General features: G+C 38.5%; 1 protein-coding gene across 1 annotated transcript; it reads left to right on the top strand.

Moving 5' to 3' along the window:
• The first annotated feature begins 790 nt into the window (after window positions 1-790).
• eloa (elongin A) lies at window positions 791-20,126 on the top strand. The gene is made up of 13 exons (XM_028596534.1): window positions 791-919; window positions 4,995-5,051; window positions 5,633-5,745; window positions 7,487-7,926; window positions 8,005-8,145; window positions 9,588-9,904; window positions 11,737-11,848; window positions 13,727-13,879; window positions 14,235-14,332; window positions 17,296-17,476; window positions 17,620-17,749; window positions 18,617-18,771; window positions 18,881-20,126. Exons 1-13 carry the CDS (start codon window positions 848-850, stop codon window positions 18,940-18,942), a joined length of 2,031 nt encoding a protein of 676 aa, XP_028452335.1. The 5' UTR covers window positions 791-847; the 3' UTR covers window positions 18,943-20,126.
• Window positions 20,127-20,693: the final 567 nt, after the last annotated feature.

The following is a 20,693-nucleotide window of genomic DNA, read 5'->3' as shown; positions in this document are numbered from 1 at the left end:
AATAATGTGTTATTGGATTATAATTATTGATGCATTAATGTGTTCAATACTTCAGTAGTGCAGCTGGTAAAGGTGGGGCTAATTAGATTTACTATGTATATAGCATACAGCTGGGTAGCTTATAAATTTCCCCCCATTATCAATTATCAACATTATTCCAGTGATCAAAAATGTCTTATCTTATGTTATTAACCTATAATAATGTGTTTGTTGATTATATTTTGTATTAGAAATCTGAAGCTGCAAAGTAATGTGTAACTTAAGCTATACAATAAATATAGTGAAGTAAAAAGTACACTAAGTAAAACGTAGCAGAACATGCACTTGCATGTACATGCACAATACTCAAGTCAGGTACCTCAAAATTGTATTCAAGTATACAGTACTTCAATACAGCACTTAGCTAATTTCCACCCCTGCTAATATGTGTCTATAGTAATATTGTACTTCTTTATATGAAAGAAGACACAGTGTTGCCAGGTTACACAGTAAATACTACTACTTGCTAATTCAGCGTTTTCCCTGACGTCAAACTATAACAGGTGTTCCCTGCGTGCTGCGTCAGCTGTGACCGTGACGTAGTTCCGTCTTTCACGACTGTTTTCTTAATGTAGCTAGCTATAAACTTCAGGGGTTTTCCCCATTCCTCTTAAAATGTAATTATTTATGTATTTATTGATGCTGTTTTATAACTAAATATTATCCGTTTAATTTTAAACGGTTATGAAGCGCTTTTTTTTTTCGTTGTAGCGGTCACCTAACAAGCGGAACCTCTCCATTTTTTTCTCCCTTTCTCGGTTCAGTCAGAATGAAGTAGTTTCCGGGCGACACGGTACCAGCAGTAAACATGGCGGAGGAACTGCTGGAAACAGTGGATAGACTTCAGTCCCGGCTCCTGGAGAATCCGGAGCCTCGAAAGGTAACGACTGGACAGGTCGAGACGGACAGATTTGGTGTTTAGCACCGACTGTCTCCCTAAATGCGACGGTTTGTCTCCGGTACCCGAAACGAAGCCGCGGCCACGGCAGTTCTCCGAAAGTCGCAACGGTTTTTTAAATGCTGCGTTTGAGGGCCGCTCTCGGGCTTCGTCTTCTGAATATCTTTTACCTTAAACAGCATTCAACTGCTTTTTCCGGGGTCGGAAATACAAACGATAGCCTAGTTGTAAATATAAGCGATAGTTCTGAAACTACAGTAGTTTTCTGTAGTTGTCCTAGTTGTTTAATATATAAATCGTGTAGTTCATTGGTACTGAAGGCAAATCATTCTGTGGCAACTTGTGACAACTGTAAAGTAAACAAACGACACAGGAATGCAAATCATGACAGTCCATTAATCCCCATAATAGGGCAGAAATAAATAAATTGCATCATGTTGTTTATAGACTGCATCGAATCCAACCATTAACCCTATAAGTGTAGTTTATGTCATCACAAATGCAAGTTTATAGAGGTTGACGTGACAGACATAAGATCAATTCTGTCTGTCAGACAAAACACTGACTTGTTAACAGTAAATTATTTTAAAATGTTCATAAATAACATTTAAAATACATTCACCAACAGAAGTATAATAAAAATGAGAAATGAGAGTCTTTACCACTAATATCCCATCATAATGACTTGTGTACTCACCTTCCAGATTTTCCTTCTTTTTTTTTTATCCTGTACTGAACAATACAACAACGAGGCAGCACAACTGTGGAACTACAGATCGTTGGGATATGTCTTGAGTAGCAAAATCATTTAAAAAATATAATTAAGTATAGAGTACGTGACATTAAAATAAAATATAATAAATATTTGACAGTTCTTTTGCAGTTGAATTTCAGGAAAATGTAGGGCTTATTAATTTAGCTTTGTGATCTTTCACAATTACGAGAATGTGTATATCAGTACATTTTCTAGTTTTTCTTTTCATTACCAATCTATATTTCCCTACATATTTTATTTGTATTTACATTATAAAGGAACATAGGCTACATTGCTTTCTAATTCATCAGATATACGTGTCTAACTTTTGATAGTATTGCATACTGTAAAAGTTCTTAGTATCTTAATACTTTTGAAGAATTCAAGACAATACTTTGTTGGATTGTTGAATAGATTTGTACATGTATTGCTCACTTTAGAATTTCAGCATTTTCGACAGCCTGTGAAGGCATCATGTGAGACGTCACGATAATTAAGGGGTTTTAACTAGTTATAACGTACTTCTTTACGCTGGCTTTTAGCTTACATTAACACCTGTCAGCGTGGTTTGTTACCGCCCATACACACTCTATCTGTTAATAAAATAATAACAATAACCACAACATAATTTATCTTTGTAACGAAACTCGTGCCAGAGTAGCCGTTAGCCTTTTAGCTAACGTTAACTAACGTGTGGAAAGTAATGACAGTTACACCGACTCCAGGCCTGTAATGTTAACTGATTTATGGAATTTCACGTTACACAAAAGCTGCACATCACTGCACTGGGATCTGCTCTTTAATAGTTTAACATGATTAGATGATAAATAACAATGACAATGACCGACCTCTCCTTTGTTTACTTCCACTGCTAAAAATGTAGCCTCCCAAAACAAAGCAGTCATGATCTGTGTGTTAACGTTAGGTTTGGTAAACAGGAGCTATACTCGAAGTCATTTTTACTTTTATTTAAAAAAAAAAAAATGGTGAAATCACAGCTGAGAGATTTTTACTACAGCCCGGCCCGGTTAGGCCACGTTGTTATTCAGTCTCCATGACGCAGGGCTGCTAAATGCTGCTGTTTGCAGTGTGAATCAGACACTGCTGTTTAATTTAAATGATCTGTAACCAGCAGGTAACGTTATAAACTAGGTGTGATTTCTGTAGGTCACCGAGCTTTATATAAGACAATAATGAGAACAAAGGGAGTCCACATCTGAGAATATTATATATATATAAATCATTCAGGGAGTGATTGAACAATGATTGTAATTGAAACCTGTGAACAAGCCGGTCGTGCATGCATACAGCTATATGCTTTCAAATTAAGAAATTAATGAACAGTTATCATGAAGATTTGTTTTCAGTGATGGCATACAGTGTATTATGAATGATACAGTTACAAGTAGACTGAGAATGACACCTCCATCCTATCTTTATTATGATGATTATTATTTCTTTATTTATTCTAAGAACATCACTGTGTTACTTCTTCTGCAATATATATATATATATATATATATATATATATATATATATATATATATATATATATACATATACACACACACTACCGGTCAAAAGTTTGGGGTCACTTAGAAATTTCCATTCCAGACACAATACCTGCTGAGATCAGTTGTTTTGTTTTTTTTAATCAGGGCAGCAGTTTTCAGATTACATTATTTGCTTACATAATTGCAAAAGGGTTCTCGACTGTTGTAGAAAGAAGTGGCTGAAGAAACACTTGAAATTCATGCTTTTTGGTCTAAACGTCATACCCAAATTAAAAGATGTACAGCTCCCATATACTTTGACACTCAGGGGTGTGCCTGATATCATTGGAAAGGTGATTGATGTGGGTTTGTTTGTGTATTTGAGAAGTGTTGTATTTTGTAGTTTTTTGGCTTTTTTATTTGCACTTTTCAAATAGAAATAAAAAAACGCAAAGTATATGGGAGCTGTACCACTTTTAATTTGGGTATGACGTTTAGACCAAAAAGCATGAATTTCAAGTGTTTCTTCAGCCACTTCTTTCTACAACAGTCGAGAACCCTTTTGCAATTATGTAAGCAAATAATGTAATCTGAAAACTGCTGCCCTGGTTAAAAAAAACAATACAACTGATCTCAGCAGGTATTGTGTCTGGAATGGAGTGGAATGGAAATTTCTAAGTGACCCCAAACTTTTGACCGGTTGTGTGTGTGTGTATATGTGTATATGTGTATATGTATATATATATATATATATATATATATATATATATATAGATAGATAGATAGATAGATAGATAGATAGATAGATAGATAGATAGATAGAGAGAGAACTCCTTTTCTTATGCAACTTTATATCTCAATTTCTTTTTTTTTGCATATTTTAGTAGTTGGTATTTAATTGACTTAAATATTGCAATACAAATATATGAAATAACTTCAATAATATTCCATATAAAATACAATTCATTTAATATTATATTTAAAATACATTTTCTACTGACATTAAAATAACCTTAACTAAAGGTGAACTTGCCTGCTTTTGCTGTTCTTCAACCTCATCACTTGCTCTAATTTAGCAGATAGTTTGCTCTATTGTCATGGAGATGGCTCAGTTGTCGCCAGGTGACCCTTAGCATTGAACTTGCACCGTATGGTAACAGGTGGTCATCTATGACAACTGAGCCATCTCCATCTGCTGAGGAAGACCGTGAGATGAAGCTGTAAACTCTGGAAAACTTATACTGTAAGATTAACATACAAGATTATTAGTCAAACTACAGTTTTACAGTGTTTATGGATGAAAAGAGCGAGACAGGAGTGACTGTTTTTGGATAATCCAGTTAAATAGATATGTTTATCAATTAAATACCTTACCAAATCAAAATATTTGATCACATTAATGCCAAAAATCATATAAAAAGGCAGTCTTGACTGCAAGCAGTCCTGCTAATAGAGCTATAATATTACCTGCAGAGATATTAAAGGAATAATTAAATTGGTTTTAATCTCACAGTATATAATGTCATATTGTCCAACCCATAATAATCATATGGTAATAATCAGCAAAATGGTAATAATGACTCATTTACAGTCCATCACTGCTAAGAGAAATAGGTACTTTACTCTTCCCAAAGATTTTAGATTTAAATGAAGATTCACATTTAATTATTTTCAGTAATACCAAAGTAATAGTACCACTTATATTTAGCCACACTGTGTAGACCTCTGCTATAGTATTGATGCTGAAAATATGTCCACTTTAATACTAGACTCTTTCTCTAAATTATTAAAATGTTCTCTTGTTTTCCAGCTTCTAAAGACTTTTAAAAGACTGGGGGAACTTCCCATGACTGTGGACATACTAGTGGTAAGGATCCTCTTGATATTATTATAATTTTGTTGGGGCTTTTCTCTTTATTAGATAGTGACAGTGGATAGACAGGAAAGGGGGAGAGAGATGGGGGATGACACGTAGCAAAGGGCAGCGGGTTGGATTTGAAACCCGCTCCGCTGCAAAGGACTCTGCTTACATGGGGCGCACGCTCTTACTGGGTGAGCTAGAGGCCGCCCCAGGATCCTCTTGATTTCTAAACTAGATTGTCAGCCAGTTAGTCTGTATCCCTGACGTTCCACTTCCAGGATTGCTCCGGTGTTGCAGGAAATTCCACCGGATGCATGTCTTTTCCGTTTCCTTCCGCTTTCTTTGTGTTGGAATTTTAAATTCTGTGGATTTATGAGGACTATAATTGTGGTGAAACTGTTCCAAGTTACAGCGACCTGCTGGACCTCCAGAGTCAGACAGACAAGACCAGATAGCCAGATTGTCTTGTGTTGTTGAGTTAAAAAAATATAAAAATATAAAATATAAATCTGGGCTTAGATGGGAGAAAGAAAGAGAGTGATCAGTGTCCCATGTTTTCACTTCGTTTTGCTCTCTCTCTCTTGTAGGAAACTGGAGTCGGGAAGACTGTCAATTCTTTTAGGAAACATGAACTGGCTGGAGAAGTGGCAAAGGGCCTTGTAGCCAAATGGAAAAAACTGGTTCCACAGTCGGCGGACAGGTATGTTCTGCATTACTGTGCCTAGACTAGCAAACAGTAGTAAGGAGTGGAGAGCTCCATGCTTTAGCTCTCATGTCCCCGTTACTGTATGTCTCTGTCTCTGCAGTGATCATATTCAATATAGATGCACCATCTACTTGTAAGTTATTGTCAATAATCAGGGGCCCAGTTTTTCCTCTCCCCAGGAGGCCTCTTGAACACCTAGTTGTCTTTTTTTAAACAAACAAACTCCAGTTTGGACCACATTGGACCACATTCACTCTGAAGATGAGTCATATTGTGGCCCATGTTTAGTAGAGTAATGCTGCTGAGACGATGTTTCAGGTGAGAGACACGATAAGAAAGGAAGCAAGCAATCAAACTCCACGGAGAAGTAATCAATAGTTTACCTCTCTTGAAAGTTTGTTCCTGATCAACTTTTCTTTCAGGTTCAGGAAAAATAAGATAAAGCAGAACTTTATTTATCCCAAGGGAAATTGTTGTGCAGCAGTTGCAGAAAAGTAAGAGTAAGTAAGAGAGAGTGCAAAAAATATAACATTTAATTAATTTCAATAAATTTAAATTTATTTATTTATTATTAGTTCTTTTTGCATCCAGCTTTATGAATAAAGGGATCATTTGGCCTCATTCACCAATATCTTCCTAAGTTTTTTCTTACATTTTTAAATTTTAAATTTGTCTGATTCATGACGTTTTCTTAAACAGCAGAATTGTTTGCAGGTGTGTTCTTAGAATGATGAATCCTAATGCCTTCGTAAATTGAAAGCTCGTGCCTGTCGCTCCTATTTAGCATAGGTAAACGTCCCGTTAATTCCCATAAAAGGGCACGAGATGACAGGGCTGTGTGCACACTGTGACGTTAACATTATTGATGAGAATTGAAGACAAAGCAAGGCAAGTTTATTTATATAGGCCTAGCACTTTTCATTCACAATGGGAATTCAAAGTGCTTTACAAATTAGCAGAAGTGTAATTGTAGTGTGTATTTATTAAAACAAACAAACCTGTAATTATGTGTAAAATAACGGAGGACATAAATATTAAACTAAAACTGAGGAAAATGGTTTTACTACTTGTTTTGCTGAAACATGTCCGCTCTCAATAGTGCGTAAGAGTGCTCTTGAGTGTGCGTAGATTCTGTTCTTACCTAAGAACAAATCCCAAATAAGAAAACATTGGTGAAGGCCAGAATCTTCGTGAAAACTGCGTAAGTGGGGTATAAGAACACATTTCTTCATAAGAACGTTTGTTTGGTGAATGTGGCCCATTGTAAAGAACTGTCCTTTTCATTATTGACACGTTGACTCGTAAGAGGCGTATAAATGTTGTTATTGTTGGGTCGGTTAAAAAGCTTAAAAAGCTTCATGTGATTTATTGCATATTTTGCATGAAAAAATGTAATCTGCAAAGTATCTGGTAACTACGGGCATCAGATACATACATGTGGTGGAAGTGCAACGTCTCCCCAAATGGAAACAGTGTCCATTAAGGCTGCTGGATGTGAGCTCCAACCTTTTTAAAGCTTTAATAACTCATTGTTAGTTTGTAATTACAAGTCGCTTGTAATCATTATTCGGACAACAGAACGTAGTATGATCACATCACTGAAAGACGATAAATAATAATATTGATTCTCTCCCAGACATATTACCAATACATCACATTTGTGTTGAAATACTGTAGTTGAGTTAAACAGTACCGTGATTGGTGTTTTTCACCACGGTGTATCTTTCTACCTCAGACCCACCAACAGCCACGTCAAAGAGGCACCGCGGTCGCACACGCACCCTCGAGGCCCAGAGGCAGCAGGAGGTGGAGGAGGCCACAGACGCACCCGGGAGCCCTCCCCTGAAGAAGAGCCCTCCTTCATGGAAGAAGAAGAAGAAGAAGAAGAAGAAGAAGAAGAACAGGAGGAGGAGGAGAGAGGCTATCACACGAACTACTCGCCCTCACCTCCTCAACACAAGCAGTACAGCCCTCCACAGCGAGGAGGCTACCAGTCGGACGAGTACGAGAGCCCTGAGCCTGACCTGGAACCAGAACCAGAACCTGAGCCTGAGCCTGAGCCCAGTCCTCCTCCTCCTCGCAAAGAGGTCCGCCACACCAAACCAAACAAAGAACCCAACAAAAACCACCACCACGGCGACAAAAACAGGGACAGAGACGAGGAGCGGCGGCAACGCCATGCACAGATGAGTAGCGATCGAGGAGGAGGAGGAGGAGGAGGAGGAGGAGGAGGAGGAGGAGGAGGAGGAGGAGGAAGGGAAGACGGTGAAGGGAAGAAACGCAGCGCAGACAGAGAGAGACAGCAGAGTCCAGTACTAAAGTCTGCGAAGCACAGCAAGAAGTCCACCACACATGAGAGTAAGAGGGAGGAGAAGAAGAAAGGAGGCGATGATGGTGAGTGTGTTTGTGAACGTACAATTTGTGTTCGATGGGCGCCTGGGTAGCTCACCTGGTAGAGCCCATTTACAGAGGCTCAGTTCTCGGCGCCGCGGGTTCGATTCCGACCTGCAGCCCTTTGCTGCATGTCCTCTCTCTCCCCTTTCATGTAAGGAGAGCTTTCCTGTTAAAAATAAAGGCCAAAAAATAAGTACAATCAGTTTGTGTTTGATGGAAGAGGCTCACTGTGACACCAGAGATACTTGGGTTACAGTGTTATCAAGATTATATCGCTTTAATAAAGAGCTGGAACAAGAAGATACAGAATATATTTATGATACTGTTAGACAGCGTAAAATAAAAATATTATAGCTACTGTACTTAAGAGAAAACAAAAATGGGGAAAACAGGGGTTAAGGCTGCACAAGTAGGACTGCAGTAGCATACGCCAGAAATGACTTTTATGGTTACAATATTGAAATCAGGACTGTTTATCTCTTTACCTTATACAGTAGCTTATCTTATTGAACTTGATTTCAAATTGCAAAAAATGCCTTTACTTTCATCTTTTGCTCAACAAAAAACCTAAAAGAAACAACCTCAAATGTACAAAAACCTTAAATTTAAACAAGAATTTCTTCCTGTTGTTTTGTAAACATTTATATTTTGGTAGGTAGATGGAGTGACTTCTTAAAACTAATGATCAATAAAACTGGACTCTATGATAATTATACCACAGCCAGCAACAAATGTAAAGGATGTATTACTAATAAAGAAGGCAGTTACATTACACCTGCTCATGTTTGGAAAGCAGAGATTAGCTAATTAAAGCTATGAACACTTTGCACTTCTTTTGGTGCTCCATCCATGCTATTGTAAACACAAAGCGGACAATACAATTGCATTTCATAAACCTTTTAATCATTATACCGTAGAAGCCCAAAATAATAACTGTGTTTTTATTTGATGATTAGTTGTGCAGCTCTGTGCACCAGTTTCTGTTTCATCATTCATCATTCAGCAACATCCTGTAGAGATACAATCTGTTTGTTAAGTAACTCTGCTGACAGGAAAGTAGTTTTAATCCAAATTTTAAAAAAATGTTCAAGTATAAATGCCAAATATTTGCTGTCTGTTCTTAAATGTAAAGACTTTCTTCTTTCCTTTTCACATATTTTAGTTAATTTCTTTAATTTGTCAAACTATTTTTGAAGACGTCACTTGAAGAAGTCTGGGAACTTGTGATGGGCTTTTTCGCTATTTTATAGACTAAACAGTGAATCAATTAATAGAGAAAATAATTGGCACATTAAGCGTGACTTGCAGCCCTAGTTTGACCCGGCCAACCAGCTATTTGGAAGGTTTCACCATTTCTTAGCTTCTGGTAGTTGTAAGTCACTTAGGACTTGGCTCTTTATTTCTGCATCATCTAACTTTTCCATTTGCCCCCGTGTTTCCAGGGCGACCGCGGGTGCCGAAGGACTCTCCACCCAAGGAGGAGGAAGAGGACTTTGAGACTCCCACCATGTCCTTTGAGTCTTTCCTCACATATGACGCCCCAACGCCTGTCAAGAAGAAGAAGAAGCCATCATCGTCATCCTCGTCACACAGTCGACCGCCTCACTCTTCTTCCTCCACGTCGTCCTCCCATCGTTCACGCACCCCTCCGCCTGCCCCCTCATCCTCCTCATCAAAAGGGAGCAAGGCTAACGGCACTCAGAGTACCAAGAGGCCACATTCAAGCTCCAGTTCGGCATCACAGGAAAAACGCAAGAAGGTAAGGACAGCAGCAGACATTATGAGAAGAACATCTTACATTTGCTTTTTGATTTTTTTCAGTATAATTTAAGTAGGGTTGTAACCAACAGTTATTTTCATTACCGATTTATCTTCCGGATTTATTTTTGGTCAATAAAATATCAGAAAAATTTGAAAAAGGCCCATTATAACTTCTCACAGCTCAAGGTGATGTCTTCATATTGCTTGTTTATTCGACCAACAGTCCAAACCTTCTATATAATCACTTCACTATCATTGAAGAAGATAGCGAATGTTTGCCATGTTTTCTTGAGAAATGAGGGAAAAGATTCATCGATTATCCAAATTGTTGCTGACTAATTTTCTGTTGATCGACTGGTTGAATAATCGACTAATTGTTGAAGCTCTAAATTTAAACCCGCCATTTTTAAATGTTAAAAATCAGTTGAGATTTGGTTGTGTTTAAAGACCCACTACTTCTCTCCAGTAATCAAAGATGTGCTTTTATTTTGTAAAAAAGTTTGTCTCCCAGCAGCAGTAGCTTATTCCACTGGCAAGATAATTCAGGGAAGAGCAGGAACTGGCAGATTTCAAAGGCTTTAACAAGTTTAGAGTCTCAAGTTTAACTAAAGCTTTCTTTTTGTGGTTTCTCTACAACTTGCAACAGTCTAATGAAATAATTTGTCATTGGAAACTGGCAGAGGTGTATAAAGTACTAGAGACCCATACTTGAGTAAAAGTACAAGTGCTCTATCAAAAAAGTGCCTTCAGTAGAAGTAGAAGTGCTCTTTAAGTACCCCACTTAAGTGGAAGTACTAAAGTATTCAACATTTTTTGTACTTAAGTATTGCAAGTAGGTTATTTTAAAATGTACTACTCAAGTACTAAAAGTACAAGTATTGTGTTATGTAGGTATTAAAGAAAGCAGTCACATTTTGAATATCATATTGTTGGACTTCCACTATTTACTTGGTATTAAGACGGTGCATTACAGGCAGTCACAAACTGTACATTGCTGGATATGAAGGAAGTATCTGAAATAAACCCAAAAAGGTACATTAATGTCACAGCTGTTATAACTACTATTATCTGAAATAACAGTGGGTTATTAATCACTTATTAACAAATACTGAAATAAAATGTGTGATGTAGTGGAAAGTTAGCAAGCTAGCAAAATACAGATAAACTAGCAGCTTCACATCACAGGGTCAAACGGTTAACATTCAGGACTCACTGCAGACTCAAACTACTCAGGAATAGATTCATCTGCTGCAATAATAACTAAATAGAAAGAGTACAAACTTACATCGTCTCTGACTTCTGAACGGGCAACCATAAAGAAAAGAAACACGACGCGATCTCGGGGATTTGTTATGTAACTTACGTAGCTGTGACTACACAGTCTCCGTAGCGTGAGGAATTCACAACAGTAACGAGTAACGATGCAGCACATAAAAAATGTATCAGAGTAAAAGTATTAAACTCATCGAAAATATGTACTCAAGTAAAAGTGGAAGTAGGAGAAAAAAAATAATACTCCAGTAGAGTACAGATACAGCTTTTTAGTACTTAAGTACAGTAGTATAGTAGTTTCTTCTTCGTTACTATACAGCTCTGGAAACTGGGAAACAGCTCACCTGGCTGTTACTTCATATTTAACATGTGTGCGTGGTATCAATGTTTTTATCTAATTATCGCAAAAAGAACACTTATTTTTTAATTTGACTGCTTTTCTCTGCCTACCAACTTTTAATGTGCCTTGATTTATTACCTATTGTATATGAAACCTTTAGTTTGAGAAGTTGTAATCAGATCCTGTTTGTCAATGTTAATGTTTTATATTGTTTGCAGGGGGTTGAGGCTGTTGCGACTATTCCTGAAATCCCTCTGCCAGCGATTCAGCCCTATTACAGACCTCTGCCCTCCATCGATGTCACTCCGCTGTCCCCTCAGAGACGGAAAGGTAACGCCCTCACCCTAATGATTCACACCTTGTTGATGAGACACAGTTCCTTCTTCTCTAAAATAATGATCATTAGTCTACCGTCATTTTTTTACAACTATACAACTCGTAGTCCATTCTAGTTTTTCATAGACAAACAATTTCACTGGTCAATATTTCCTTCACATGTTCCTGTATTTTCTTGCTGACAATGCTTGAGTCATTTATGAACTTCTGTGGAGTTGTGACTACCATGCAGTCGAGTTACAATCAACTTTCTCCAGTAACCTGATTTACAGGAAACCTGGTTTCTGTAATCAAAAGGGGACAGGGATTAGAGGAACAAAAGTTCCCAGCTACATTTCTCCTGGAGCTCGCTGATTTGTTGGCCATTTATAAGGGTAATAGGGTTCCTAATCTGATTTTTACAGTTACAATGCATTTTTCAATGCAAATGCAAATAATTTTCCTATCTAAAATGTTTCCATTTAAAGTTTGACTAAAGCTTAAACAAAGTAGCCTCTAGAAGGCTAAATACGTTTGTTTCTCCTGCTGAACATTTGATTTGTAAAGAGAAGCTGAGTTTTCACTACACAGCCACTGTCACTCTGACCCACACCTTTCCTGTGTGTACTTTAAATTATCTGTCTTATTTGACTGTTTACTGAATGCTTTCAAGGCAAGGCAAGGCAGCTTTATTTATATATCCCAGTTCAACAACAAGGCATTTCAAAGTGCTTTAGTTGTATTGGAGTTACTGCTAATGCAAACCCAACCTTTCCAGCTGTTGCTGCTTCACAATGAAACTTTTCCACTGGCGGAGCAGCGGGATGCTTTTATTGTGAAGAAGTTATAGGAAATGCAAAGAGTTCGTCATCCAGTTAGCAGAGCTTTATTAGCGGTGGTGTTCTTTAATTAAAAACAGTCTAGTCAACCAGATATGGAAATATTTTGCACAGTTTTGTTATTGGATACCTTTTAAATACTGCAGGGAGAAATGGCACAAACAGAATCTAACCCTACTACTGGAAAATGTCTATAAATACACTTGTAATAAGAAAGCCATGCTGCCAAAATAAGGTCAGATGTAGGAGAGAAATATTACTGACTGTCTATGCAGATTCACTGTAACCAACTAGGTTACTAAAGTGCATGTAAACACGTTCTCTGATTACCTGTGTAAGCTGGTTTCAGTCCTGGTTTCTGGTGTCTATGTAAATGTACTGAGGGAGGTGAGTGAGCACGTGTAGATATTGACTGAATTTGCTTTTTGAATTTTCTGAAAGTTCACCAATTTGCTTTGCTCATTTCAGTGATGAATGTTTTGTATCTCCCAACGCATAACTGTAAATGTGCATCTATGAACCTCAGAGGCCTGGAGGCTTCTGGGTAGAGCTGCAAAATTAATTGATTAGTTGTCAACTATTAAATTAATCGGCAACTATTTTGATAATTGAATGATCGGTTTGAGTCATTTTTTTTAAGAAAAAGAATTTGCTGTTCCAGCTTCTTGAATGTGGATATTTTCTAGTTTCTACTCTCCTCTGTGAAAGTAAACTGAATATCTTTGAGTTGTGGGCAAAACAAGACATTTGAGGACGTCATCTTTAGCCTTGACATTTTATAGACCAAAAAACTAATTGATTAATCCAATAAATAATCAACAATAAACATAATCGCTAGTTGCAGCCCTACTGGGGTCGCTTAGACTCAATTAGACAAAACTGGGGTGTCAAATACCAAATTGTAGGCTGTGCAAACAAGTGAATTTTTGCAAACAATAATCTAGTTCTTCTTGGTTTTTTTTCTTTCTAGTCAGTGTCGCCATATCTGTAAAGAGTTCATCCTGCCCTGCTCGGTGTCACACTGTCTGACTTTCACTCCCTTCTTTACTTTCAGTTCCTGTCTGCAACGACGAGGAGGATTCCGGGTTCACAGGGAAGCGATTCAACTCTAAGATGGTGGTCTACTCGGGATCAAAGACAGCTTACTTGCCCAGGATGATGACTCTGTACGAGCAGTGCATCCGTGTGCTGCAGAACAACATTGACTGTGAGTGGTGGTGCTGCTGTATATTCTATAAAGCTACAGAACAGTCTTTGGGTCTTCCAGCAGGTGGCACCAGAGCTTAATCTATGTATACCGTAAAATAAGCACTAATGTTATGTTTTATTATACATTCTATATTCTATACAAACGTGAAACTGTGATAGAGGTGCCAGAGGGTGGGGCTTACCACAAAGAATTAAAGATAAACGGAAGGTCTACATGATCCCGGGACAAATGTTTTGAGAGTCAATATGAACTCCTCTGTGGTCACTTCCCAACCCCACCTGCCTGTTATCTTAAGGTGGTTAAAACAAATACACACTGTTGCACAGATGTAACTGTTCTGTGCCTCTTTCAGCCATCGCTGAGGTTGGAGGAGTGCCGTTCGAGATCCTGGAGCCAGTGCTGGAGCGATGTACACCAGAGCAGCTGTACCGCATCGAGCAGAGCAACCAGGTAACACACACACGCACACTTCACACTTTGTCTTTATATACCCAGGTCAATATAATGCATTCCATAGTGTTATGCTCCGTCAAGGCTTGGTTGAGACACAACATGAAAAAGACCCGTCTTAGCCAAGTCTTAGCCAGCCACAGAGACAGAATGCTCAGATTTAACAACTGAGGTGTTTATGTACAAAGTGCTTTAAAATAGATGGGGCTCCTTAGTGACTTCAGGGTGGGCAAACAAATCAAACTAGCAACGTACTGTATACAGGGTTTCCCCCACAAAAGTAGTTTAGCCCGGTGGCAAGTGTCTTATTTTTTTTTTTTTTGACGAGGGCCCGGCTGGGGACAGTTACAGACTGATGTCAGTATTAATGTAAAGCCCAATAGTTTCTGTGATAACAGAATCATGGACAGAATCACGAAATTAAGAATTTAAAAAAAGCTATAAGACCAATTCCATAGGGGCTCTACATTAGGTCAGTGCTTAAAGCTAACTGGAGATTCTAAAATATGACTAAGTCTATGTCTAAGTTTCCAACCCGAGCCGCCCCACTGTAACTGTAGTTTAGAAACGTCTTAAAAATACATTACAAAATAATTCCCAGTGACTTAGGCCTGGCGGGGGGCTACTTGGGCCCGGTGGGTCACCAGGCTTGCAATACACTGGGGGAACTACTGGTATAACGAATAGAACCCAACAAAATCAGAGAAACCAACGACTTACCTCTCTAACTGAAATAGACGAGAACTATAGAATGACGAGCACAGTGTGTAGGGAGCCTGAGAAGCCCAGGGGCGGATCTACCGGGGTGGCATAGGGTGGCAAATGCCACCCTTAAAGAAAGCCTTGCCACCCCTGCTGCCACCCCAGTTGGCAGCAACGAATAACGGTAAAAGTTATGGCCAATTTGACAATTTACGAGCGGGAATCTCCAATGTCCGGCTGCAGCAAATGCAGCACGAGATGACGCTAGAGCGGAGAGAGCCTGATTTGTTTGGAAAACTGAGTGGCGCGAAGCGAGGGAGCCAGGGGTCGCGATGAATGGAGACACAGGAGAAAAGAGGTCAAAACGGATTAACTATCTATCAAGAAATGAAATTATAACGAAAGCACAGTGCTAGCATAGTTGCAATGCTGATTTTGAGATGATAAAAATCAGGTTGAAGAACGTTATTTCGCCAACTATACATATAATGTTACTTAGGTCTGACGTTTGTTCTGTGTAAAGTAGGCTAAAATCTAATATTGATTCAACGTCTGTCAAGGAAAACATTGTTACTTTAAATCTTACAGAAATGAAGAGGAAAGGTAGTATATTCAGTTTTTGTCTCCAAAGAGAAAGGCGAGAGAAATAGAAAATGAACAAGTGAGCAAGGTAGACGGAGAAGATGAGGTGGAAGGAGAGAGAATAGAGGTGGAAGGAGCGAGAGAAGACGAGGTGGAGAGAAAAGGGCCACAGAAATGTAACAGAGCTAGGATACAAAGCCAAGGTGACCAGGGCCAGGAGGAGGTGGAGAAGACCACAGCGGTGAACATATGGAGGGAGAGGATCGCCAAGATGAGGAGGGAGAAAGCGAGAGACAAGAGAACGTGCAGGGCTCAGACAGTGAAAGGGAAAGCAGAGTGCCTGGGCCATCACCAACCATCTCCTGTCCAGCTGGTCCACACGGTATGGAAACTGTTGCTGCATAGTATACTAAGTTAGATATGAATAAGAACAACAAATGACTTGAATAATTAGGGAAAGTTGTCAGTGTGAAAGTGTGATGAGATGGGGAGATGAGTTTTTATATTTTGTGTAGAATGTATTTTAGATCTATTGCTCAGATTAAATATAAAACATATACAGTACAGGCCAAAAGTTTGGACACACCTTCTCATTCAATGCGTTTCCTTTTTATTTTCATGACTATTTACATTGTAGATTCTCACTGAAGGCATCAAAACTATGAATGAACACATATGGAATTATGTACTAACTGAAAACATGTCTTATATTTTAGATTGTTCAAAGTAGCCACCCTTTGCTTTTTTATTAATAAGGGAAAAAATTCAACTAATTAACCCTTAAAAGGCACACCTGTGAAGTGAAAAACATTTCAGGTGACTACCTCATGAAGCTCACTGAGAGAACACCAAGGGTTTGCAGAGTTATCAAAAAAAGCAAAGGGTGGCTACTTTGAAGAATCTAAAATATAAGACATGTTTTCACTTATTTCTTTTTTTTTGTTAAGTACATAATTCCATATGTGTTCATTCATAGTTTTGATGCCTTCAGTGAGAATCTACAATGTAAATAGTCATGAAAATAAAGAAACACATTGAATAAGAAGGTGTGTCCAAACTTTTGGCCTGTACTGTATATAAATAAAACAAAAAATAAACAAATGAACCTAAAAATACTCTCCCAGGCTAAAATGTGAGTGTGTGTTAACACAGTCTGATGGTTATAACTAATCAATGACAGTTCCTAATCTTGTACAAATGCTGCCTGCATCGCTGCCTCTCTGACACAGTCGAAAACAGTTTGCTTCCCCTCTCACACATCTGCCACTCATCGCCTGTGTCTTACCTTAATGCCTTTCCTGTGATAATGCCCCTTACTTCTATCATACTTCTATCTCTTAAGTGAGATCACATTGTATGGTTACTTATTCCTAATATGAACTGCTTCAAATGAAACCTCAAATGCAGGACATTGATTGCATGAGATTACCGTAAGTTTGTCTGTATGAGTTTGTAAATGGCAGCCTGTGCCCTTTTGTACTGTACTGTGTAGCCTACTGTACATACTATTTCTCATCAAACTGTGATAACTGATTAAATTCAGTATATATACGTCTGCCATATGTTGCCACCCCTCAAAAATTCCTGCCCCCCTCTTGCCACCCCATAAATATTTTTCTAGATCCGCCCCTGGAGAAGCCTGATGGCGCTTCTTGTTGATTGTTCCCCTGTTCTTTTAGTGGTTTACGGAGGAATCTGACGAGCTGTGGATGCGTCACTGTCAGCGGGACTTTAAACGCGAGTCTCCTCAGGAGTACGAGTCGTGGAGGGAGATGTATCTGAGGCTGCACGACGAGCGCGAGGAGCGACTGAGGATGCTCACCCAGAACATCTCCTCCGCCCACGCCAACAAGCCAAAAGGTAGGAGAAGCATCGAGTCACTTATAGTTTTATATTAATGAGCATTCATTAAAAAAAACCTCTCAGATTGATGTTGAATGTTTGTTTTTTAAGGTCTTTGAGTGTTGGGGATTTAGTGTGAGTGTTGCGTGTTGTCCTGGCAGGTCGGCAGGTGAAGATGGCGTTTGTGAATTCTGTCGCCAAGCCGCCACGTGACGTCCGCCGCCGACAGGAGAAGTTCGGCACCATCAGTGGTTCGTCGGCCACGTCCACCGCAGCTGCAGCTCCCATCAAGTCAGTACCACATCCAGCATATTGACATATTTGGCATTTAGGTTTATGACTTGCATTTGGTGATGAAGTGGCACTGTTGCGATAGAATAGGCATAAAACAGAGAGATCACTTTACATAAATATTTTATTTATGTATGCACAGGGTTTTTCCAAAGGTGTATTTACTGTTAATGAGGGGAGTTATTATGTGTCATAATTACAGACCTTCATAAAATATTTGTTGATTATGCTAACCTAAATTTGTCAATGGGTGTTTTTAAAAGTAAACCTATGTATTTTTCTAATTTTACAAAGATTGTACATTTTCTGTATTCTCTAATTTCACAAAATTGGTGACACACGTGTGTTTCAAGATATACAGTATATGCAACTACTGTTTACTAATGACACTCATTCTGGACAAATATATTTGTATATCTTTAAATCATAATTTATAAAGACAGCATTTTTAAACATATTTGTACGCATATAATACCCTAATTAATTAGCCGTACATTTAAAAGAAAAGGTTTTTCTCCAAAAGTATATATGGAAATGAAGCATTGATCAACAGAAAATTCATTGACAACAATTTTGATAATTGATAAATTGTTTATGTAGTTTACAAGGCAAAAATAAACCAAATTCTCTGTTCTCTGCCTCTCAAATGTGGGGATTTACTGTTTTTCTACATTATAATACATGATAAATCAGTAATTGGAAAGAAAATCAGTAGACAATCAATAATAATACTAATCATTAGTTGCACCTCGATAGAAATTTGAAATAGTCTATTTTCTGCACTTCTTGATTTAGTTCAGTGTTTTGTGGCCCTTTGTTTTAGATTTAGCACAGTCACAGATTTTTTGCTCTTCCTGTGTCTTTCAGAATACGACCAGCTCCCTCAAATTACTCTGGTGAATCGAGCCACTCCTCTTCCTCCCAACTTAACCCTTCTCCCAGCTCGTCTCGCTCCTCAGCACCAGAAGGAGGAGGAGGAGGAGGAGGAGGACCTGCCGCCCGGGACAAGCCACAGGTCAAAAGTAAGTGTGTGTGTGTGTGTTAGCAGTCCTGAGTTTAGGCTCATAAAAAGAGCCAGAATTATGTTTTGAGTTCTTTTAAATCTCACGAACCATTTGTTTCCTCTCGCAGAAATCGCCCCCATGATGGCCAAAACTATCAAAGCTTTCAAGAACAGATTCTCCCGCCGATAGTGTGAAAGAGACTGAATGTATTTTATGAATTCCAACTGTGTTTTTAATTTAAGTATAGAAAGGTTTTACTGGAGAGCCCTTGACCCCACACACACACACACACACACACACACACACACACACACACTCTTTTTACCCACCAAACATATGGATATAGGAACTTTTCAGTATTGGTGGATAAAAGGTTGATTTTTAATTTCTTTTTTTATTTAACTAGTGGCATCTGTTTTTAGGGGTCTTTGATTAAGTATTTAAATCATCAATGACGGTCAGTGGGTGTGACATCTGTGAAAATTTACGAAAACGAAGTCGCCAACTTTTTACAAGACGCAACGGACACGCACACCTGCAAACACACAGTCTGTTATTTTTCTTGTTTTCTTGCACCATTTTAAAAGGAATAGCTTGACCCTTCGGTTAAAAAAACTCTTTGTTGCTTTCTTACAGAGAGTTAGACAAGAAGACTGATACCACTCTCACGTCTGTACGCTAAATATGAAGCTCAAATCAGGAGACGGTTAGCTTAGCATGAGGACTGCAAGCAGAGGGAAACGGCTAGCCTGTCCAAAGCTAACAAAATCTGCCTACCTCCCAGCACCTTTAAAGTTCACCAAGTTGTGTCTTGTTTGTTTACACTGTAAAAAAAACATTACTTAAAATTGTGTGTAAAAACGACAATTCGTAGTTTTATGGGGGGTAATGTGCTAAACTACAATTTGGCCAGGATCAGTTGCCAGGCAACCAGTGGAGACGCCAGGATGTTACTGGTCAGAACCTAGAAAAGATTTAGAAGGTATCCCCTTGCGAAACACAGAGTTGTCGTTTTTTACACAGGAAACTACACACTTTTAACTAAGACGCAACGTGTTAATGAGAGATGAGATGTGCTGGTAGGTGTCTGCTCCCATGCTCGCTGTTTCCCCGTTTCCAGTCTTTATGTTGCGCTAAGTTAGCCGGCTACTGGCTGTAGCTTTATATTTAGTGTACAGACACGAGAGTAGTATAGATCTTCTCATCTAACTCCTAGCAAGAAAGCAAAAAAAAAACATACTTTGTCTACTAAAATATTAAATTTTTCCTTCACGGGACAGGAAAATTACTTATTATTTTCCTTTTAAAGAATAGTTGTTTGTTATGTTTCAAATGATACACTACATGAAGAACGCAAACTTTTTTTTTTTTTTTTTTTTTATCATAATGGCACGCAAGGTGCATGTCAGCCGAGACATCAACAGGCTGGTTAAAGACTCTGCTTTTTTAAAAACAAATGCATATTTAAACATGTTGCATTTTTTTAATATGTTGTACGAACACACACACACACACACACACACACACACACACACACACACACACACACACACACACACACACACACACACACACACACACACACACACACACACACACACACACACACACACACACACACACTGTAAAGTTATTTTAACCCTCCTGTGGCTTCAGATCATGATTCCCTGCTGTTAAATGTGTGTGTGTGTGTGTCTCTGTTAATATCTGCTTCACTGTGAGAAATAGCTGGAGCGAATGCTGAAGAGACTGCAGGAAGAGAAGAGGAAGAACAGGAAAACCGAACAATAAGGAAGGAAGTTAATAGGACGTCTGCAGCTTCAGTCTACAACAATGATGAGATGTATTTATTTTCAACACTGGGACCTGGCACCCCACATCATGGGCCTGAAAGGAAGTAGAGTCAAAATTGTAATTTTAGTAGATTTTAATAAATGTTA

Source organism: Perca flavescens, chromosome 14 (genome assembly GCF_004354835.1).
Source record: "Perca flavescens isolate YP-PL-M2 chromosome 14, PFLA_1.0, whole genome shotgun sequence".
Lineage (NCBI taxonomy): Eukaryota > Metazoa > Chordata > Actinopteri > Perciformes > Percidae > Perca > Perca flavescens.
The sequence above is the reverse complement of the archived record's forward strand: the minus strand, read 5'-3'. Positions and strand labels throughout refer to the sequence as shown.